The 19,328-nt window shown below is 36.8% G+C and overlaps 1 protein-coding gene across 6 annotated transcripts in view; it reads right to left on the bottom strand.

Moving 5' to 3' along the window:
* The window catches only part of POLQ (DNA polymerase theta), a 124,859-nt gene extending 108,334 nt beyond the window's left edge, over nt 1–16,525 (bottom strand). For 5 of the 6 annotated variants that reach the window (XM_025913213.2, XM_086675305.1, XM_086675306.1 and 2 more), the window contains exons 1-9: nt 16,418–16,525; nt 15,047–15,244; nt 13,923–14,270; nt 13,273–13,452; nt 11,178–11,308; nt 9,375–9,531; nt 7,619–7,727; nt 3,736–3,955; nt 819–966 (exon numbers count right to left, since the gene is read on the bottom strand). In XM_025913213.2, coding sequence (XP_025768998.2) covers nt 819–966; nt 3,736–3,955; nt 7,619–7,727; nt 9,375–9,531; nt 11,178–11,308; nt 13,273–13,452; nt 13,923–14,103 — 1,126 coding nt within the window. In that variant the 5' untranslated portion in view covers nt 14,104–14,270; nt 15,047–15,244; nt 16,418–16,525. Of the gene's footprint in view, nt 1–818; nt 967–3,735; nt 3,956–7,618; nt 7,728–9,374; nt 9,532–10,058; nt 10,154–11,177; nt 11,309–13,272; nt 13,453–13,922; nt 14,271–15,046; nt 15,245–16,417 lie in introns of those variants that run through there. The other variant, XM_086675308.1, reaches the window with a different exon arrangement.
* Between the last annotated feature and the right edge of the window lie 2,803 nt (nt 16,526–19,328).

The raw sequence follows: 19,328 nt of genomic DNA, 5'->3' as shown, positions 1-19,328 counted from the left end.
TAATGGTCATAGCTATACACTAAATTATTACTCAGCAATAAAAAAGAATCAGTTTGATAGATTTAACAACCTGGATGAATCTTAAAAATACCATGCTGAAAGAAGCCAAACATAAAACACACATACATACTATGTAATTTCATTTATATGAAATTATTAGAAAAGTCACAACTAATCTAGAGAAACAGAAAGCAGATCAGAGGTTGCCTGGGGCTAAGAATAGAGAGGAGATTGATAGCTAAAGAGCAAAGATTACATTTTAGGATAAAATGTTCTATATGTTCATTAGAGTAGGGATTAAACAAATGTATACAATTGTTAAAATTCATTAAATTATATAATTCAAATGGGTACATTGTATTGTGTATAAATTAAACCTCAATAAAGCTGATTTTAAAATACATATGTGTTTATATACATACATATGTATATGTGTGTGATTCTTTCTTAGAGTTTGGAAATATAAAGAGAGAGATGTCTGATTTCTCCAGAAAAATGTGTATATGAAATTTTATATATAATTTAGGGGCTTCAAAGATATCTCTCAAAGCCCATGGACCCCAGATGAAGAATCTTGTATGTTTAGTAGTATGCACCTGTATAAATCCAGTATTACAAAAATCTGAAGGTTAGCCTGAGTGTATGTATACATTGTCTATAATGAGGATAAGGAGAGGAGCATAGTTTTGTAAAGGAGTGTCCAGTGGGCAGGTGGAGGCAATGATCAAAGAGAACTATACTTTATTTATATAATCATTAACATTACTTTTAAGCAAATATACTGAAAATAGAGGCTTTCATTTCCATCAGTAACTTACCCTCAGCTTGATGGTGTAGGTTATAAAACTCACGGGCAATGATATCTGCCAACTTCTCACACCATTTCTTTGATGGACAGAAAAGTAATACTGAATGGTTATCACAAACGGTCTCATAACATAAACTAACAACATGGTCCTCATCTCCCTAAAAAAGAAAGAGAAATAGTCATTTTAGTGGTCTTTCAAAACATTTCACATCAGTTTCAAGTCACTCATTTTGCTTATTGGGGAAGGTTTTTTTCTACTGAAAGGTATAATAAAAACCAGTTACAAAGTCAGTAACAAAGAAAAAGCAAGAGAAAAAAAAAAAAGAAATAAGCTTCCTTATGATGCAAGGTAATTTCAGGTAGAACAAAGTATATGTAAATGTCTAGTAGCCCAGTGAGTTCTCAAAACTGGAAGGTCGGTGTGTTTAACTGGATTAATTCATTCATTCATTCACTTGATGAACAAACATTTACTACATACCAGATACTGTTCTAGGTACTGGAGATAAAGAACAAAGCAGAAAAAAAGCTCTGCCCTCAGAATTTTACTACTCCAGTAAGAAGGGATTGATAATAACAAAAACAAGCTAAGTAAAACACACAGAATTTTGAAGAGTGCTAAAAATAAAATGGAAAATAGGGACCAGGAAAGGGAGGACATTATAATTTAGATGAGTTAGCCAGGGAAGGTCTCAGAAAGTGACATTTGAGTAAAGGTCCAAAGGTGAAAGAGTAAACCATGCTGACGAGTGGGGGGAAAGCATTCCAGACAGAGAGAACCTGAGGTAGAAGATTCTTGGTGTATCATAGAACAGCAATGTGGCTGTGGTGGGAGTGAGAAGGAATGTAGTAGGTGAGGTCAGAGCACTAAGGGGCTGGGGACAGATCACATAGGGCATTATAGGCTACCAAAAAGAGGCTGGCCTTCATTCAAAATGAAACAAGGAAGCATTCCAAGTTTGGGAACATAATGGTTATGTGATCGGATGCTCATTTAAAAAGAAAATTTTTTTAATGTTTTTATTTATTTTGGAGACAGAGAGAGAGTATGAGCAGGGGCAGGGCAGAGAGAGAGGGAGACACAGAATCTGAAGTAGGCTCCAGGCTCTGAGCTGTCAGCACAGAGCCGGATGCGGGGCTCGAACTCAGAGACTGTGAGATCATGACCTGAGCTGAAGTCAGACGCTCAACCGACTGAGCCACCCAGGCACCCCTTGGATGCTCATTTTAAATAGATCACTAGCTCCTGATTTAAGCATAGACTGAAAGGGAGAAGGTGGGAAATAGAAAGATCAATTAGGAGACTATTTCAATAATCCGAATAAGGGTCAAGTGATTCAAATAGGGTGGAGGCATAGACATAATAATAGAAAGAGATTAATAGGACAGTAAATAAATGTGTTTACATATATATTTCATTGAGGTAACCAAGGCACAGTCTGCTGCAGTTTGGGGTACTGAGCAAAACAACTGAATAAGATTCCATGCCAGGCATACAGAGGCTACAAATGCATACCTATGAGAGTACTGAAACGTGAATTTACTCCTATTACCAACTCCAGCTGTTTCAGTACTCAGAGGCACAGCTCTTTATAAAATGTGAAGATGCCCCACTCCACAGATGATGAATCAGTTTTTTAATGTCAGGATTGAAAAATCAGACCTAAAAAAATACTGTGAACTAAAATTTTTTAACTGTATTTATCGGTGGGTGAGGAAATTTATCATTCATCAAACACTTCCTAGATGCCAGTTTTTTTTTTTTTTTTTCCAACGTTTATTTATTTGTGGGACAGAGAGAAACAGAGCATGAACGGGGGAGGGGCAGAGAGAGAGGGAGACACAGAATCGGAAACAGGCTCCAGGCTCCGAGCCATCAGCCCAGAGCCCGATGCGGGGCTCGAACTCACGGACCGCGAGATCGTGACCTTAGATGCCAGTTTTTTAAAACCATACTTCATTCTTACAATAAGTGTTACATCGCATTTTATAGAGGAAGACAGTACATTCAGAGAGGTTTTGTGATTCAACTAATATCAGTCATATCAAGAATCTCTATGGAATACCAGAAATAGGTCTGACTCCAAAAATGTTTTTCCCCTTTACTATATATTATAATTACTACTTAACAAAAGTTTCATTTTCCACATTAGTATTTAGTAAGTAAACTAAACCATAAGAAAATCTTTTCCCAGTTAAAAAGAAAAATCTACAAAATTAGTTATTGCTTATTATTTATATTATTTTCTATTACTTATACTTACTGGAAATGATAATTTTTTTTTAAGTTTGACAGAGTATGAGTGGGGGAAGGGGAGGGGCAGAGAGAGAGGGAGAGAGAGAATCTCAAGCAGACCCTGCACCGTGAACAGAGCCTGATGCAGGGCTCAAACCCAGCAACTGTGAGATCATGACCTGAACTGAAACTAAGAGTCGGACGCTTAACCACCTGAGCCATGCAGGTGCCCCACAAAACGATAATCATTTAAATTCAAGGCACAACTACATTTCCTCTCTCACCATCACCACCAGTTATTTAAGATGAAACCAATTAGCTTAATATTAAGTAATCCTTCTGGGGCACCTGGGTGGTTCAGTCAATTGAGCAATTGACTTCGGCTCAGGTCATGATCTTGTGGTTCACAGGTTCGAGCTTTGGGCTCTGTGCTGACAGCTTAGAGCCTGCTTTGGATTCTGTGTCTCCCTCTCTCTCTGCCCCTCCCCTGCTCACACTCTGACTCTCTCTCTCAAAAATAACTAAACAAAAAATTTTTTAAATAAAAAAATATTAATAATCCTTCTGATGGTGATGTAAAGCATATTCAACTACTTTGCAACCACTAACTTATATAACTCAGAAAATGTTAACGACTTGCTAGAAAATGCAATCAAACACTGGGAATACTGATCGAAGAATACTGACTTACTTTTACTTGTAGACTGGGCTGAAATTCCCTCACAAGCTTCATTGAAGAATCATATATAGAATTTCCAATTTTTACTGACTCCAACAGTGGTACAGGACGAAAGTTGGTGTGGTAGAGTTCAGCATTTAACCAGGAAGCCACAAGCTCCAAATTAGGAAGAGTAGCACTCATGCCAACAATCTGCACGGCATTAGACAGAGGACTAGCTAAATCTGTCTGGCTGTAAAAAATAAACGAAAATGATGTTAAAAGACACAGTGTTAATTACAAATAGTGTTGCTAACAATATTTTTGTTCATGTCCTTCAGGACATACACCAAGTCATTTTTAAGGTACACACCTAGAAATAAAATTACTGGGTTATAGCTTATCTTCAATTTTATTAATGTCAAACTGGTTTCCAGAGACGGTACCAAAGTATCTCCATAATCCATGTGTGTTTTATTGTTCACATCTTGTCACCACTTAGTAAAAAAAAAAAAAAAGATGCCAATCTTTTTTTTCTTTTTTAATTTATTGTCAAGTTAGCTAACATACAGTGTAGTCTTGGCTTCAGGAGTGGATTCCATGATTCATCACTTACATATAACACCCAGTGCTCATCCCAACATGTACCCCCCTTAATGCCCATCACCCGTATTTTCCAACCCCCAAGCCCCCATCCCATCAACCCTTAGTTTGTTCTCTGTATTTAAGAGTCTCTTATGGTTTTCCTCCCTGTTTGTAACTTATTTTTCCCTCCCTTCCCCTATATTCGTCTGTTGTGTTTCTCAAATTCCACATATGAGTGAAACCATATATCTTTCTCTAACTGACTTATTTCACTTAGCATAATACCCTCCAGTTCCATCCACGTTGCTGCAAATGCCAATCTTTTTAATGTTAGCCATTTTGGAAAGTGTGTGGTAATACCCCCTTGAAGAAGTAGTTTACATTTCCTTGATTAGTAATGATATTAAGACCATTTCATGTTTATGGACCATTTGGATACCATCTTATAAATGCCTGTTGAAGGTGCTTGCCCATTGACGTATTGGGTTTTTTCTCCTTGATCATAGAAGTGTGTGAATGTTCTAGATAATAACTTTCCTCTTTCAATAAGTTTTGCTCTTGTCTTTAATTCTTTCCTTCTACTTTCTGTGGCATTATTTTACTATTCTTTTTCTAAGTTTGAGATGAATAATGCATTAATTTTTCAGTCTCTCTTCTTTAATAATATATGCACTTTATACTATCAAGTTCCCTTTAAACTTTAGCTACATTTCAAAAGTTTTGTTAGGAGATATGCCTTCAAACTATCTTCCAATTTCTACTGTGATTACTTTTTTGACCCAATAATGGGTCAAAATGTTTTTCCCAATTTCCAGTGTGAATTTTCTAGTCATGCCTCTCCTATATTTATTTCTAGTTGAATCCCATTTGTCAGAGAATAGATTTTAAGTGACTTAAACCCTTTAAAATATATTGCTTTATGGCTCAGCATTAGTACAAATTTACTATGTTCATTGAAAGGAACATTCTGCTTTTATTTGGTAATTCTTCTACATACATCCATTAGGTCAAATTTGGTAATTGTATTAGTCACATCTTCTATATCCCTACTGCTTGAAGATATAGATGATTATCTCCATGTTTTCTCATATACTGCAAAAGGTGTTAAAATCTCCCTAGACTGAAACATAAGAGCTCCCAGATTGAAAGAATCTATTGAGTACTAAGTACAATGAACAAAAATGGAACACGAAGACACATCAGCATGAAATTTCACAACACTGAGGAATAAAAGGAGTCCTAAAAACTCCCAGAGAGAATTAAAACATTTTATACAAAGGACAAAGGATAAGCATGGCATGGGATTTCTCAACACTAACAAGAAAATGAAGTAATGTCTTAAAAACTCTAAAGGAAATCTTGACTTTTATACCTGGACAATCTATGAAATAGCTATAAAACATTTCAGACATGAAAATTTTCAAAAAAATCACATGCATAATAGCCTGTACACTAAAATAAAGTGGATTTTCCTGAAAGACGTCCTCACCAAAATGAGGAAAACATAAATTATCCAAAAAAGGGGTGCTCTGATTCAAGCAAAAAGTAATAGGAATGAATGATAATGATAAAGAAAGATCCTAAAATGAGTGCTGTGCAGCACATACATATATAGTTTACCTACCTATCCAGATTGGAACAGTTCAGAAGGCTTTTGGAGAAACTTCAAGAAGATGAATTTGGTATAATAGCAAATGTGTTAAAACATATTGGATGAAAATTTACATACGTGGGAAAGAGGCTGGAGGTCAATCAGTGATAAGGACATAGAAAACCAAACCATTAGGGTGCCCGGGTGGCTCAGTCAGTTGAGCGTCCCACTCTTGATTTCAGTTCAGGTCATAATCCCAGGATTGTGGGATGGAGTCCTGCATCAGATTCCATGCTGAGCATGGAGTCTGCTTAAGATTCCCTCTCTCCCTCCCTCTCCTCTTCTCTCCAGTTCACACACTCACATAATAAATACAAAATAAAAGAAAAACAACAACAACAAAACACAGGCCAGCAAACAAATAAACAAAAAAAACATTTATTAATTTCAGAGAAAATAAAACATTATTTAGAAAGTAAAAGTAGTCACAATATATACTACATGGCTCAGTTGGCAATGGCATGTATAGTCCTAACAGCATAACACTAAATATTGATCTGAGCAAAATTATGACATAACAGTATTTGGAGAATGGGAAGGTGATGAGAAGACAGAGACTGTGGGGTGGAGGGGAGGTGATGGGACACTCGGTTGGGTAAGTAAAGAACATAAAAAAGAGCTAGGATTTGAAGGGGCACATGTACCCCAATGTTTATAACAGCACTATCAACAATAGCCAAATTATGGAAAGAGCCCAAATGTCCATCGACCAACAAACGAATAAAAAAGATGTGTTATATACATATATATATATATATATATACACACACACACACACACACACATATACATACAATGGAATATTACTTGGTGATCAAAAAGAATGAAATCTTGCCATTTACAACAGTATGCTAAATGAAATAAATCAGGCAGAAAAAAAACTATCATATGATTTCACTCATATGTAGGATTTAAGAAACAAAACAGATGAACATAGGGGAAGGAAGGAAAAATAAGATAAAAATAGGGGGAGGCAAACCATAAGAGACTCTTAAATACAGAAAACAAACTGAAGGTTGCTGGAGGGGAGGTAGGTGGGGAGACGGGCTAAATGGGTAATGGGCATTAAGGAGGGCACTTGTTGGAATGAGCACTGGGGGTTATATATAAGTGATGAATCACTAAATTCTATTCCTGAAACCATTCTTATACTATATGTTAACTAACTTGGATTTAAAGAAAAGTAAAAAATAAATACATACATACTGAAATGAGAAAAAAAGAGCTAGATCTTCATCTTCCACAGTAAGTAATCAATATAAACTGTAAAACTAAAAACTCAAGTGGTTACATTTAGAGATAACACTGTAAATAATTGTTTTTAAAGCTATGAGAGTTGAAAGTAGTTACCTCTGATAAGTGGAGGATGAAGAAATGCTATTTTTCAAAATTAGCTTTGACTACTTAAATACAATGAATGTATAACTGACAAATACAAAAACTGGATTTTTAAAATTTTATCATAAAAATGGTGAGTAGTCAGAAATTTTTAAATGTTTACAAAATAAAATCACTCTCAGTCTTATGTACTTCTTTTGGAATAAAAACTAACTGCTATACATGAGTTTGTTCTAAATAGGTACTATTCTACTTCTTTAATTTATTTAATTCATACCTATTTTGCAGACCCTTTCTCAACATTGCTAGAATCTCAGGAACTCAGTTATTTCAGGTACTTACCAAGATGCTGACTTATGAGTAATATAGCAAATCTTAGTCAGCAAAAGTTCCAGCAGATACCCTCGGTGAGAGTCTCCCAGCATATGCAATTCATCCACAACCACCATTCCTAGATTTTACAAAATTTCACAATTTCAAGAAAAATTTTAAAAGACCCAATATCTTATACAGTAAGTAGCTGTCATTACTATAATATATTGCAGGTGATACAAATTTCTAACCCTAACACAAAAATTAGATTTCACATAGTAGATGATCCTTTTTCAAGACATTTCAGGTATCATAAGTGGTCCTACTATAAGTATTCTGGATCTAAAAATCAATGATTAGCTAAATCAGGGCTAACTCAGAGAAAACTGCCTCTTATTACTCAGACACTTCTTTATTGGCAACCTTGTAGAAATGTATGTACAATGAGACATCAAATACATTTATGACAGTTATTCAGTGTATTGACTTTTCTATGGGGGAAAACAGCCAGGGCAACCATACTGATGTTAGGAAGTTGCTTAGAAAAACAAGATCAGATCAAGAAGAAAGAAGTGATTTTAAGAAATGTTTTTGTTGGAAGTGATAGGCTAGTGAATCACCCTACTACAAAACATAAATATGACCGTAATTCCCTTCTCCACTACTTAGTGAATTAAACCAGTCTGTGCACTTGGAATAGTGCTCAAGAATTATTGAAAATTTAGTATCAACCAACACCTCCTTTAAAGGTCATCATGTCATGGTTTTCACAGGCGATGGTATCCTCCCTACAAATCTTGCCCACCAAAATCAAGATCTTTCAGGTCTATTTCCTAATGGCATGATGTTACTTTTCCTCATTGGTAAGCTATCTCAAAATTATATGGCATGATAAGTTATTTCAACATTTTATTCACTCACTCATTCAAAAAATATTTATTCTCCCTAGTGTGCCAGGCACTGTGCTCAATATATTAGATATAAGACTTAATAAGATTCTATTGCAATCTTCAACATATTTATAATCCAATTGGATCACAAGTAATAAGACAATTCTGATACAAATTGGTGAATGTGATTTCTCTAAGCTTTATAGAGCAGAGCCATGTCTTATTAATCTTTGATTTCACTCCTCACTCCTACCCTACTCCTACTTTACCATTTAAGTTCACCAGGATCTCAATGAATAGCTAACTGATATTCCTGCTGCTTCTGTTGCTGCTACAACCATTCTCTTCCTGTTGCTATCTCTACATAGACTTTCCTAAGAGGTTATTAAAGAAAAAAAAAGTATTAAGGTAGAAAATCTTCCTAGAATCCTAAGTTCAAATACAGTGTCAGCTTCTACAGCTCCCTACCATTTCCCTGCTAAATGGTAGCCTCTGAGAAGAGGCCAAATCTAGATATCTTAGCATTAGAACATGATAATGAATATACATACACAGTAACTGTGGATATGACAGAACCAGCCCCAGCATGCTTCCTTCTATTCTTGGTAAAGTTTAGACAGAAGAGAAATAATGAGAAATGACTTGAGGGCTCAAGGATATCCTCTATGTTTTGTGAAGTATATACAAGGAAATAGTCAATTAACAGCAGCAGGACACAATTTTTTTTTTTTTTTACACAGAGTTCCTAACATTACAGATGCCAATTCTCAACTTCAGAAATAGATGATGATAGACGGTAAGAAAAAACATGGGACATGTAGAAATCACAAAAGCTCCACTCCATTCCAACAAAAAATGGCAACAGAAAGTATTTGCTTATTTCCTACTTTTCTTACCTAATAGGTCCATCTTATTTTCCTCTATAAGGCGATTGATTAGACCATTGGCTCTCTCAATGGTGCAGACAGCAATATCCAAGGAAGAGAAACGCCTTGTGGGGGAGGCGCTGCCCATATAACCGTCCACATTTATTCCTACTTCCTGAAACAGACTCTGAATTGAGTAAAAAGGAACAATACAGGTAAAAATATTTGAAATTCATGGATTGTAGATTGGTTCTATTCCACGATACAGACATAAGTATCAAAAGATATTTATTAGATTACTGTTGGTTGTTCCTAGCCAGGATACACTGGTTCTTTTTAGAATCATATACTAAAAATATGAAGTTTAGAACTGACAAAACTCAGAACAGAGATTTTCTGTTAAGACAAAGCCAAATAAAATTAAGTATGCCATTTTAATGATAGCATTAAGGCAGCATTTCCTAGAGCTATTTATAGAAATTAAAATTGGGGGAAAAAAACTACCTTAAGCACTAAATTTTTATTCTAAAAACATGCAAGAAACTAGGTCTTTTTTTAAACACTAATGTAACACTTTAAGAAACAAATTTATACTTCATGAAAAAAATATTCTTACTATCCCACTAATTTTTTATACAATGGAAGTTTTCAAAAGTCAAATGCAGTGGGACTTTGATGTTAATTTTCTTTTAGTTTAAATTGTAACTAACATACCTTCTTAATAAAAAGGATCCTTTCATCATTTTGCTACTTTGGTCTAAGTTGAGAGGATGTGGGACCAGCTTTGTTGGCTATTTGGCCTCTGAAATAACTGTTAAAAAGATTTATAGAACCATTGAACTTGAGAGCTGTTCATTTAATAAAATGTTTCTGAGTGTTTATTGAGTTAACCCATAGTTTGAGGGTTAACATCCTCATTTTAAGAATGAAAATGCTGATGCCCAGGAGATTATGTGCCTGGTCTGAAAACATAGTTAATGGCAAAACTGGGACTAAAATCCAGATTTTCTGGACCACCAGTACAATAGTCTTGCCATTCCAACACGGCATTTTTTCACTGCAGAAATCACAATAGTAACTTTATTCTACTTAATGAAACACTGTATTTGTAAAAATGGCTTAAAAACCAGTGAGTATCATACAAATAAAAAACATTATTCATTTTTGCAGAATAGAACAGACCACAGGCTTGAAGTGGTATATGATTCTACCTAAGCATCAATGGATTTTGTTCTTCTTCCCTTAAATATTCCCGAACGGCTCTCAGGATAGCATATGTTTCTGTAAATACCCTTTCCTTTCCACATTTCTCTCTAATCCTACTATTCAGCTAAAATGCTGATTTTTAATTTATGACTCAATCAGCATGAGTATTATGTTTACTTCCTAAGGGAAAGTTTATAAATTTTAACACAATTTCCAATCATTCTTTTGATTTGATGACCCTTTCTCTTTTATGCAATATTTTTAAAGTTTCTCTTTGGGGCGCCTGGGTGGCTCGGTCGGTTGAGCGTCTGACTGCAGCTCAGGTCATAATCTCGCAATTTGTGAATTCAAGCCCCGCGTCAGGCTCTGTGCTGATAGCTCAGAGCCTGAAGCCTGCTTTGCATTCTGTGTCTCCCCATCTCTCTGCCCCTTCCCTGCTCATGCTCAGTGTCTCTCTGTCTCTCAAAAATAAATAAATGTTTAAAAAATTTTTTTTAATAAAAAAAAAGTTTCTCTTCATAAATGGTCAACTTTCAAAGCAACACTGGGACGCAATAAAAGAAACTTATTAACACAGCCCCAATAACAGGTCTTATCACAATAATGTTCTTAGTACAAGAACATTACCTGGAGATAGTATTTCTTCTCTTTAGCCACAGAGACAAAGGGCAAAATAAACAAAGCTTTCTTCCGCATTTCCAAAACCCTCTTCAACATAAGTAGTTCAGCAACAAGAGTCTTTCCAGCACTTGTCGGAGCTAAAACATATTATTCCATAAGGTTATCATAAAGAGAAGTAATATTTGACATACTGCACAAATAAATGTTTTAAACCACATCCAGTAACTACAGGGCCTAAGACTAACCTATCATTAAGTCCCCTACTAGCATTTGAAAACTTTATATGCTTAAACCCCACTGACTTCAAACCAGGGTTCTAGATAGCCTCACACAGAAGAGAATTATTAAACAAATCCTTTTTGGAACAATAAATGATGAATATTGAGTCCCTAGTTTGTATCTAAAGATCCTTTCCTTTAAGTACTGAATGGTTAAAAGCCCTGCTTTGAGGAAGGAGATAAACAACTTTAATATATCGTGATAGGAACTATGATAGAAGCTGAGAGAGAAGAGCTGTAACAAAGTTTATGGAAAGGAAATAGAAGTTATGAGAAGACAATGGAAGAGGAAAGGAATGTCAAGCAAAAGAAACAGCATGTGCAAAGGCCTGGAGGAAATCCTGGTAAATTCAGATGACAGTGATTTAGTAAGCCTGAAATAAAATCAGTAGGAGTAAGAGAAGATAAATGAATGTGCCACATGAAAAAGAATTTTATAATCCCACCACATAAGGACTTTAGAATTTATCCTGAAAGCAACACAGAATGATGAGTTTCATAAAAAGGAGTGGCAAGATCATGTACTTTATAAAGACCACTTTGGATGCAGAGGCAGAACAAAACCAGAGAGAAAAGATAAACTAGTTATAAGGCTACTCCATAATCTAGAAGATGATAGCATAATCTACAAGAGAGAGGATAATAAGCTAGGTTATGTACCTAAAAACAGAGAGTAGTCAGAATCAAGCTATTTGGGATAATACACACTGGACTTGGTAATTAATTGATATAAGTTGGTGACCAGAGATACGAATGACACTCCAGTTTTGGTTTAAGCAGCGGAAATGGTCAGGCCATTCTACCACTGTCACCAGTTAGCATTTATTGTGTACCTTCTACGTGCCAAGAACTCTTCTAAGCATTCTCTCATGCTTTCTATTAATATGCTCTCTATTAATTGCCACAGGCGGCAAGTGTTAGTTTTCAAACCCAACCAATCTGATTCCACAGTCTGAACTTATTTCTAATGATAACTATTTGCTGCAGCCATAAGGAAAAACCTGGATCACTCACAACTTCAGAGAAAACTGATACAAAGAAAGTGCATCTTACCAAGTAAGTTCTAAAGTCAGCACAGCAAAAAAATTAAGTAGTATGAATGTCAGAGTTGCTCTTGAAGCCTATATAAATCTTCTATAAAACAAATTACATGCGGTTTTGTGTATGCAACCCTGTAAAGCGAGTCAATTTATAAATAAATAATGTATAATGTTCATACACCGTAAGGCAACTGAGATCAACAGGGTGGGGGGGTGGCGGGGAGAACAGATTTACATTTCCCTTGCACACTCACCCTGGGACATGTTTGTTGAGAGGAATAGCAAGCAGAACAGCTCTCCTCAAATTGTCTGCTTTTGGGGGCACCTGCGTGGCTCAGTCTGTTGAGCATCCAACTACGGCTCAGGTCATGATCTCGCAGTTTCTGAGTTCAGCCCCATATCAGGCTCTGCTGACAGTTCAGAGCCTGGAGCCTGCTTCAGATTCTGTGTCTCATTCTTTCTCAAGCCCCTCCCCCACTTGTGCTTTGTCTCTCTCTGTCTCTCCAAAAGTAACGTAAAAAAAATTTTTAATTGTCTGCTTTTTTGCTCTCTACCAACCACCAATATAATGGAATTTGCATAATTTAAGTATGTATATGAGACTCCACTTTTCATATTTTAAGACTTAAGACTTTCTCTAGTTATAAATCACTGTCTCATTCACTTTTTAAAACTACCTCATAACTACTACCTTTTAACTACTTCATAACTACCTCAATAGAGTATCCTTTACATTCATGTCTTTAAAGTAATAAAGAAATTAATTTGCACAAATTTTAATACCTGAATAGACTAAATTCTTTCCTTCCAGGACTTGTCCAAGCAAAAGGCACTCTGCCTGCCATTCAAACATCTTTTTTACACCAAAACTGTGATATTTCTCCAGAACCGCTGCAGGAAGTCCCCAGTTTGCCAACAGCAACTTGTCCATTTGATCGTCAGAAACTGTCTGCTTGCATTCCCCTTTCAGGAAAGAAAAAAGTAATTAAGAGTTTAATCTAATGCTAATATATGACTTCAGTAGTCCTCCACCGTGTTTTGGAATCCCTGTGTGTTGGAGTGAGGCTACATAGAGCATATCCTGACATAAAGCATTTTCCCATATAAGGATCTGTAAGGAGTCCTGGGCACTATTACGCGTTGAGCCTCCCACAGATGATTAGACTGGCCACTAGCAAGTTGTTTCTGTAAAGGTCGAATGACCCACAAACCACTTGAATATTATCACGAGGCTGTTGCCCAATATGCACGTCCATGTCCTAACAGAAAGTGACCTTCCACACCAGTCAGGAGTCACAAACTGAGAAAGGGAGTAGAAGCCTAGCAGGCTGTGCAAACAAGCAAGCTCTGTGCTGTAATTACGTACACCTCCCGACACGTGGCTGGGCAGAGCTGCCCACCTCACCCGCCGCCCCCAGAGGGCCCGAGAGTACCTGCAGCTGCTGCTGGCAGGCGACCGAGGTCCTTCAAGCAGCGCCCCAGGCCTGGGGGAGGACTCAGCACCGGCCCTGAGGGGAGCAGGGGGCTGTCATTACTGTCACAGCAGCTTCCCGAGAAGGAGTCCGAGCCTGATGCTGAACGTCGCCGTTTCCCACTCCAGCGCGGAAGATTCATCGCGAACTCTTCTTGGCCATTCAGGGAAAGCCACAGTCCCAGCGTCTTCCCACACGGCAGAAACAGGGCCTGATGACAGGTGTAGCCACCATCTTCCCGCCACGGTTTTCAAACTCAGACCTCCCAACCCGCGCCGGAACCATAGAGTTCTCAGTGGTGAGAGTATCCTGAAAAACCATAGAATCGTGGGGAAGGAGCGTCTCTCAGTGGTGTCCTAGACCTCCAGTCTCTAACCTTCTTTGTAGGTTAGGGTCAGAGAAGCTAAACTGGGCCTGGTTGCGGGGCGGGGTGGGGGGAGACTCGGTATATATAACCTGCACTTATAATCGGGTTAGCCTAAGCACTTTTTTTGGTCCATTTCTGATTTGAATAGCAAGATTTGCTAACTTCAAAAAGTGAGTTGCCCTTTATAGGTAGATCAGGGAAATAACTCTTCTTAAAGTGTTGTATTAAAAAATTATAACAGATTATGTGTGCAAAATATTATACAAGTGAAACCTCGGATTTCTAGTGGAGCATAATCAGCCGCTCTCGTAGTATATGATGGTGTGGCAGAGGCTATTTCTGCAGTTCCTGCTGTGGCCATCACACTCTGACGAATACGTGACGGCGAGTCGGGGACTGCTGGCAGATAGACCTCTTCGAAGTCTGTATTAACGCTGCAAAGAATGGGCTCTGAATGTGCCTGGGTGATCATGTTGTTGATGGACCTGTGCTCTATCTTTTGGCAAGGTAGAAGCAAACACATTCTGGACGTAAACTGTGGCGAGTTAATTACCTAGTTGCATAATTAGTTGCACCAAGCAAATCTAATAGGAGAAAGCCCTGTCCTTAAGAGGCTGCGCTATTCTATAGCACTAACGATCTCAAAAGGGCTGGTCCAGTAGAAAAGATTGGTTACACGCCTGGGAAATAGGCACTTTAGAATTCTATGAAAACCTACCTTATTAAAAAATGTTTTTTAATGACGATATTCTAAAGTTCCACAAGATGGAGACATTACTCCACGAAGGAAACATTTTTCCTCGTTCTCTTTTATGCAAGTTCCCTGCATTCATTCTCTCAACCATTTATTGAGTACGTTCTGTGTATGTGGCAGGGAAATGGCAGGAAATGGTTCCTGCTCTCAAAGAGAAAGAGCCTAGAGAAAGAGACAGACATTAAACAAATTAATAATTTTAAGTTGTGCTAATGTTCAGGCAGAAATGAACAGTGTTATCAAAGAAGTAGAAAGAATCCTAATTTACATTGTAGTCATGGAAGAACTTTATGAAATGTCCTATAGCATAGAGGTCAAGAGTGTGATTCTGGAGCCAATCAGTCTAAGTATGAAGACTTTGTAACTGATTTGGGGCAACTTGCTTAACCTCTTTGTGCATCCATTATTTCATGTATATGACAGTGATAATAATAGTAAACTGGTTTTTATGAACATTAAATAAGTCAATATGGGTAGAGTGCTTAGAACAGTGCCTCCCACATAATAAATGTTCTAATATTTCTCTAAATATAAACCCAGCATTGTAAGGAAAGTAATAAACCAAAAAAAATTCTCACAAATCTCACATTATTTTTATTATATGAACTATGATCAAATGAGGAAAATAATTAGGAAGGAAATGCAAGAAATAGTTCATGTCATCCCAGTAAAAAGCCTAGAGAATATTTTCAAATTTTCAAACATTCAACAACTGTTTCTAATTTTAAAAAAAAATCTTAAAAAAGAAAGCTACTTCTCAAAACTATTTTTTTAAATATTAAAAAAAAATTTTTTTGTGCTAACAGGTATTGTAATAATGTTAATACACCAGAAGTATTTCCCATCTGTCTTTTAATTGCATCTGAGCTTGTGTTCCTTAGGATTTTTATTTGTGGTAATTCTTCCAGGTCTGAGTTAATTCTGTGGTAATTCTTCCAGGTCCACAGGGAATGCCTGGCTGTCTCAGTCGGAGAACATGGGACTCTTGATCTCAGAGTCATAAATTCAAGCCCCACATGTGGTATAGATTTTATTTACAACAAATAAAAAATAAATAAAATCTCCCAGAAAAAAAAAAAAAACATCTGCACATATTTCTGGCAGTTTCTGGGAGACATCCAATTCTGGACCACTTTAAACTTAATCTCTGGGTTGATTTTTTTTTTTTTTTTTAATATATGGAAGTAGGAGAATGATGTTAGACACTCAGAGCCAGATTTGGACAGACTTCCATCCTCACCGTATCAATCTGCAGATCAGACATTTCTCTCCTTTACTTACTAAGGGTGCTGCTTCTTGGATTTTGACTTTATTTTCTTAGATCTTATCTCTCACCTGTTAGGAGCCCCAGACTCCTATCCCAGAATACATAATCCATTAAAATCCACACTCTAGATCACCATGGATCAGCAGACACCACTATGGAAAACTTTGGTTCTAGTGTTTCATTTGCTCTTTTAGAATGTTTGAGTATTTGATTGACATTTATGTCCTACAAGGAATTCTCTGATTTTTACAATTTTACTCAGGAATTTTATTAAATATATTTCTTATATAACATCCAGAATTTTAAGAAGTGTGCTACACTAGAAGTGGTTTCTTGTTCAGCCTAATATTTCTGAAAACAAAAGCAAAGGAAACTCAAATAACAATTGATATACATTCAAATATGTCATCTGATTATTTTAATCTGTACAAATAATAAAGTGATTTTTCTATTGAAATTGCAGAGGTTATATAGAAAAATAAAATTTATGCAAACTACATTTGTGATTTAATTAAAACAAAGTCATCTACCCAAACTGAATAAATTCTGTGCTTCTCACGTGGATGGAAGTGATTTGCAAAAAAAAGGAGAAACCAGAAAATATCCAAGATCAGAAATGGGATGCAAGTGGTGCTAATTGGAGCTAATGTGCTCAGAATAAAGGAGATGCTAATTAAGAGGATTTTCTATTTGAAGTGCAGTGGTTCTCAACTGGACAAGGGCAGTGGCTGCACATTAGTATCCCCTGGGGAGCTTTAGAACTATTATCCTATGCCTAAAGACTCTGATGTAATTGGTCTGGGATAGAACCTTAAAAGCTCCCCAGGTGTTCTTAAAATGTTGCTGGAATTGAGAACCCCTGGTATAATCCAAGGGGTGCTGCAGATTTGAATTCAGGTAGCTTCTGTGAAGGTTTAATAAGAGGCTTAGCTGAACAAGAAACTCTGAAAAAGACCTTTCTCCACAGTGTCCAAAGAACTAGTAGAAATAGCTCGCTTATGGATGGGGTCGGAAGCAAAATTGAAATAACTCCAAAGGTCTAGGTTAAAACATCAGAAAGCCAACTTAAAGATAGTAAAATGAAACTGTGAATGCCTGAAAGAAATTGAATTACAGAAATACGTAAGAACACAAACCCATAACTTCCAAATTTACATGTAGGCTGTTCTCCCACTTCTCACATGGCAGTACTATCGATTGCTTATGTAGTAAATACCAAGCAGACACTATAAGGAAGAGGGATAAGGAGTAAAACTAGGAATCCTAAGGATGTGATTTTTGGAGTAGAAATAGCCTTTGCTTAGATGGGGAAAGGGGTGAGTACTCTGCCGGGGAAAAGTTACTAAAAGGAGCCCTGGTAGATCAAGCTCCTGATTGGTTTGGTTGGGGTGGGGGGAGTCAGATCATACCTAAGCTAACATCCCAGGGCTACCACTTGAGTCTCTGAGTGTACAGTTTTAAAATCAGCCTTTTTTTTTTTTTGCCTGCACACTTTTAATTTATTTTTTATTTTTAAATATAACATTGTTAAATTGGCTAACATACAGTGTGTAAAGTGTGCTCTTGGTTTTTGGGGTAGATTCCCATGGTTCATTGCTTACATACAACACCCAGTGCTCATCCCAACAAGTGCCCTCCTCAATGCCCATCACCCATTTCCCTTCTCCCCCACCCACATCAACCCTCAGTTTGTTCTCTGTATTTAAGAGTCTCTTATGGTTTGCGTCCCTCCCCCCTCTGTTTGTAACTATTTTTCCCCTTCCCTTCTGTTAAGTTTCTCAAGATCCAAATATGAGTGAAAACATATCTGTCTTTCTCTGACTGACTTATTTCACTTAGCATAATACCCTCCAATTACATCCATGTTGCTGCAAATGGCAGGGTTTCATTCTTTCTCATTGCCAAGTAGTACTCCATTGTATATATAAACCACAGCTGATGGACATTTAGGCTCTTTCCATATTTTGGCTATTGTTGGAAGTGCTGCTATAAACATTGGGGTACATGTGCCCCTATGAATCAGCACTCCTGCATCCTTTGGATAAATTCCTAGTAGTGCTATTGCTGGGTCATAGGGTAGTTCTAGTTTTAATTTTTTAAGGAAACTCCACACTGTTTTCCAGAGCGGCTGCACCAGTTTGCATTCCCACCAACAATGCAAGAGGGTTCCCTTTCTTCCCATCCTCTCCAACATCTGTCATTTCCTGAGTTGTTAATTTTAGTCACTCTGGCTAGTATGAGATGATATCTCAGTGTGGTTTTGATTTGGATTTCCCTGATGATGAATGACATTGAGCATCTTTTCATGTGTCTGTTGGCCACCTAGATGTCTTCTTTGGAAAAGTGTCTATTCGTGTGTTTTGCCCATTTCTTCACTGGATTTATTTGGAAAACCCGAAAGAAAGACTCCACCAAAAGGCTGCTAGAACTGATACATGAATTCAGGAAATTCACAGGGTACAAATCAATGTACAAATATCGGTTGTATTTTTATACACCAATAATGAAGCTACAGAAAGAGAAATCAAGAAATTGACCCCATTTACAATTGCACCAACAACCATAAAATACCCAGGAATAAACCTAACCAAAGATATAAAAGATCTGTATGCTGAAAACTATAGAAAACTTATGAAGGAAATTGAAGAAGACACAAAGAAATGGAAAAACATTCCATGCTCATGGATTGGAAGAATAAATATTGTTAAAATGTCAATACTACCCAAAGCAATCTACACATTCAATGCAATCCCAATCAAAATTGCACCGGCATTCTTCTTAAAAATCAGCTTTTTGATTCCAAGGATTTCTCTAGATGTGACTTTATTTTTTCCTTTTATACTCTCAACCCCACCCTTTTTCTTATTTAGATGAAATCTTCCCCAAATCAACAGCAACAAACAGGAAAAATGAGTGGAGACTTGCTTATATCCAGCTGCTTTGGCATAGGGTAGAGGGCAGGCCTATTTGGGTTGAATT

Source organism: Puma concolor, chromosome C2 (genome assembly GCF_028749965.1).
Source record: "Puma concolor isolate L17-30 chromosome C2, mPumCon1.1.hap2, whole genome shotgun sequence".
Lineage (NCBI taxonomy): Eukaryota > Metazoa > Chordata > Mammalia > Carnivora > Felidae > Puma > Puma concolor.
This window is presented reverse-complemented; position numbering and strand designations above follow the sequence as displayed.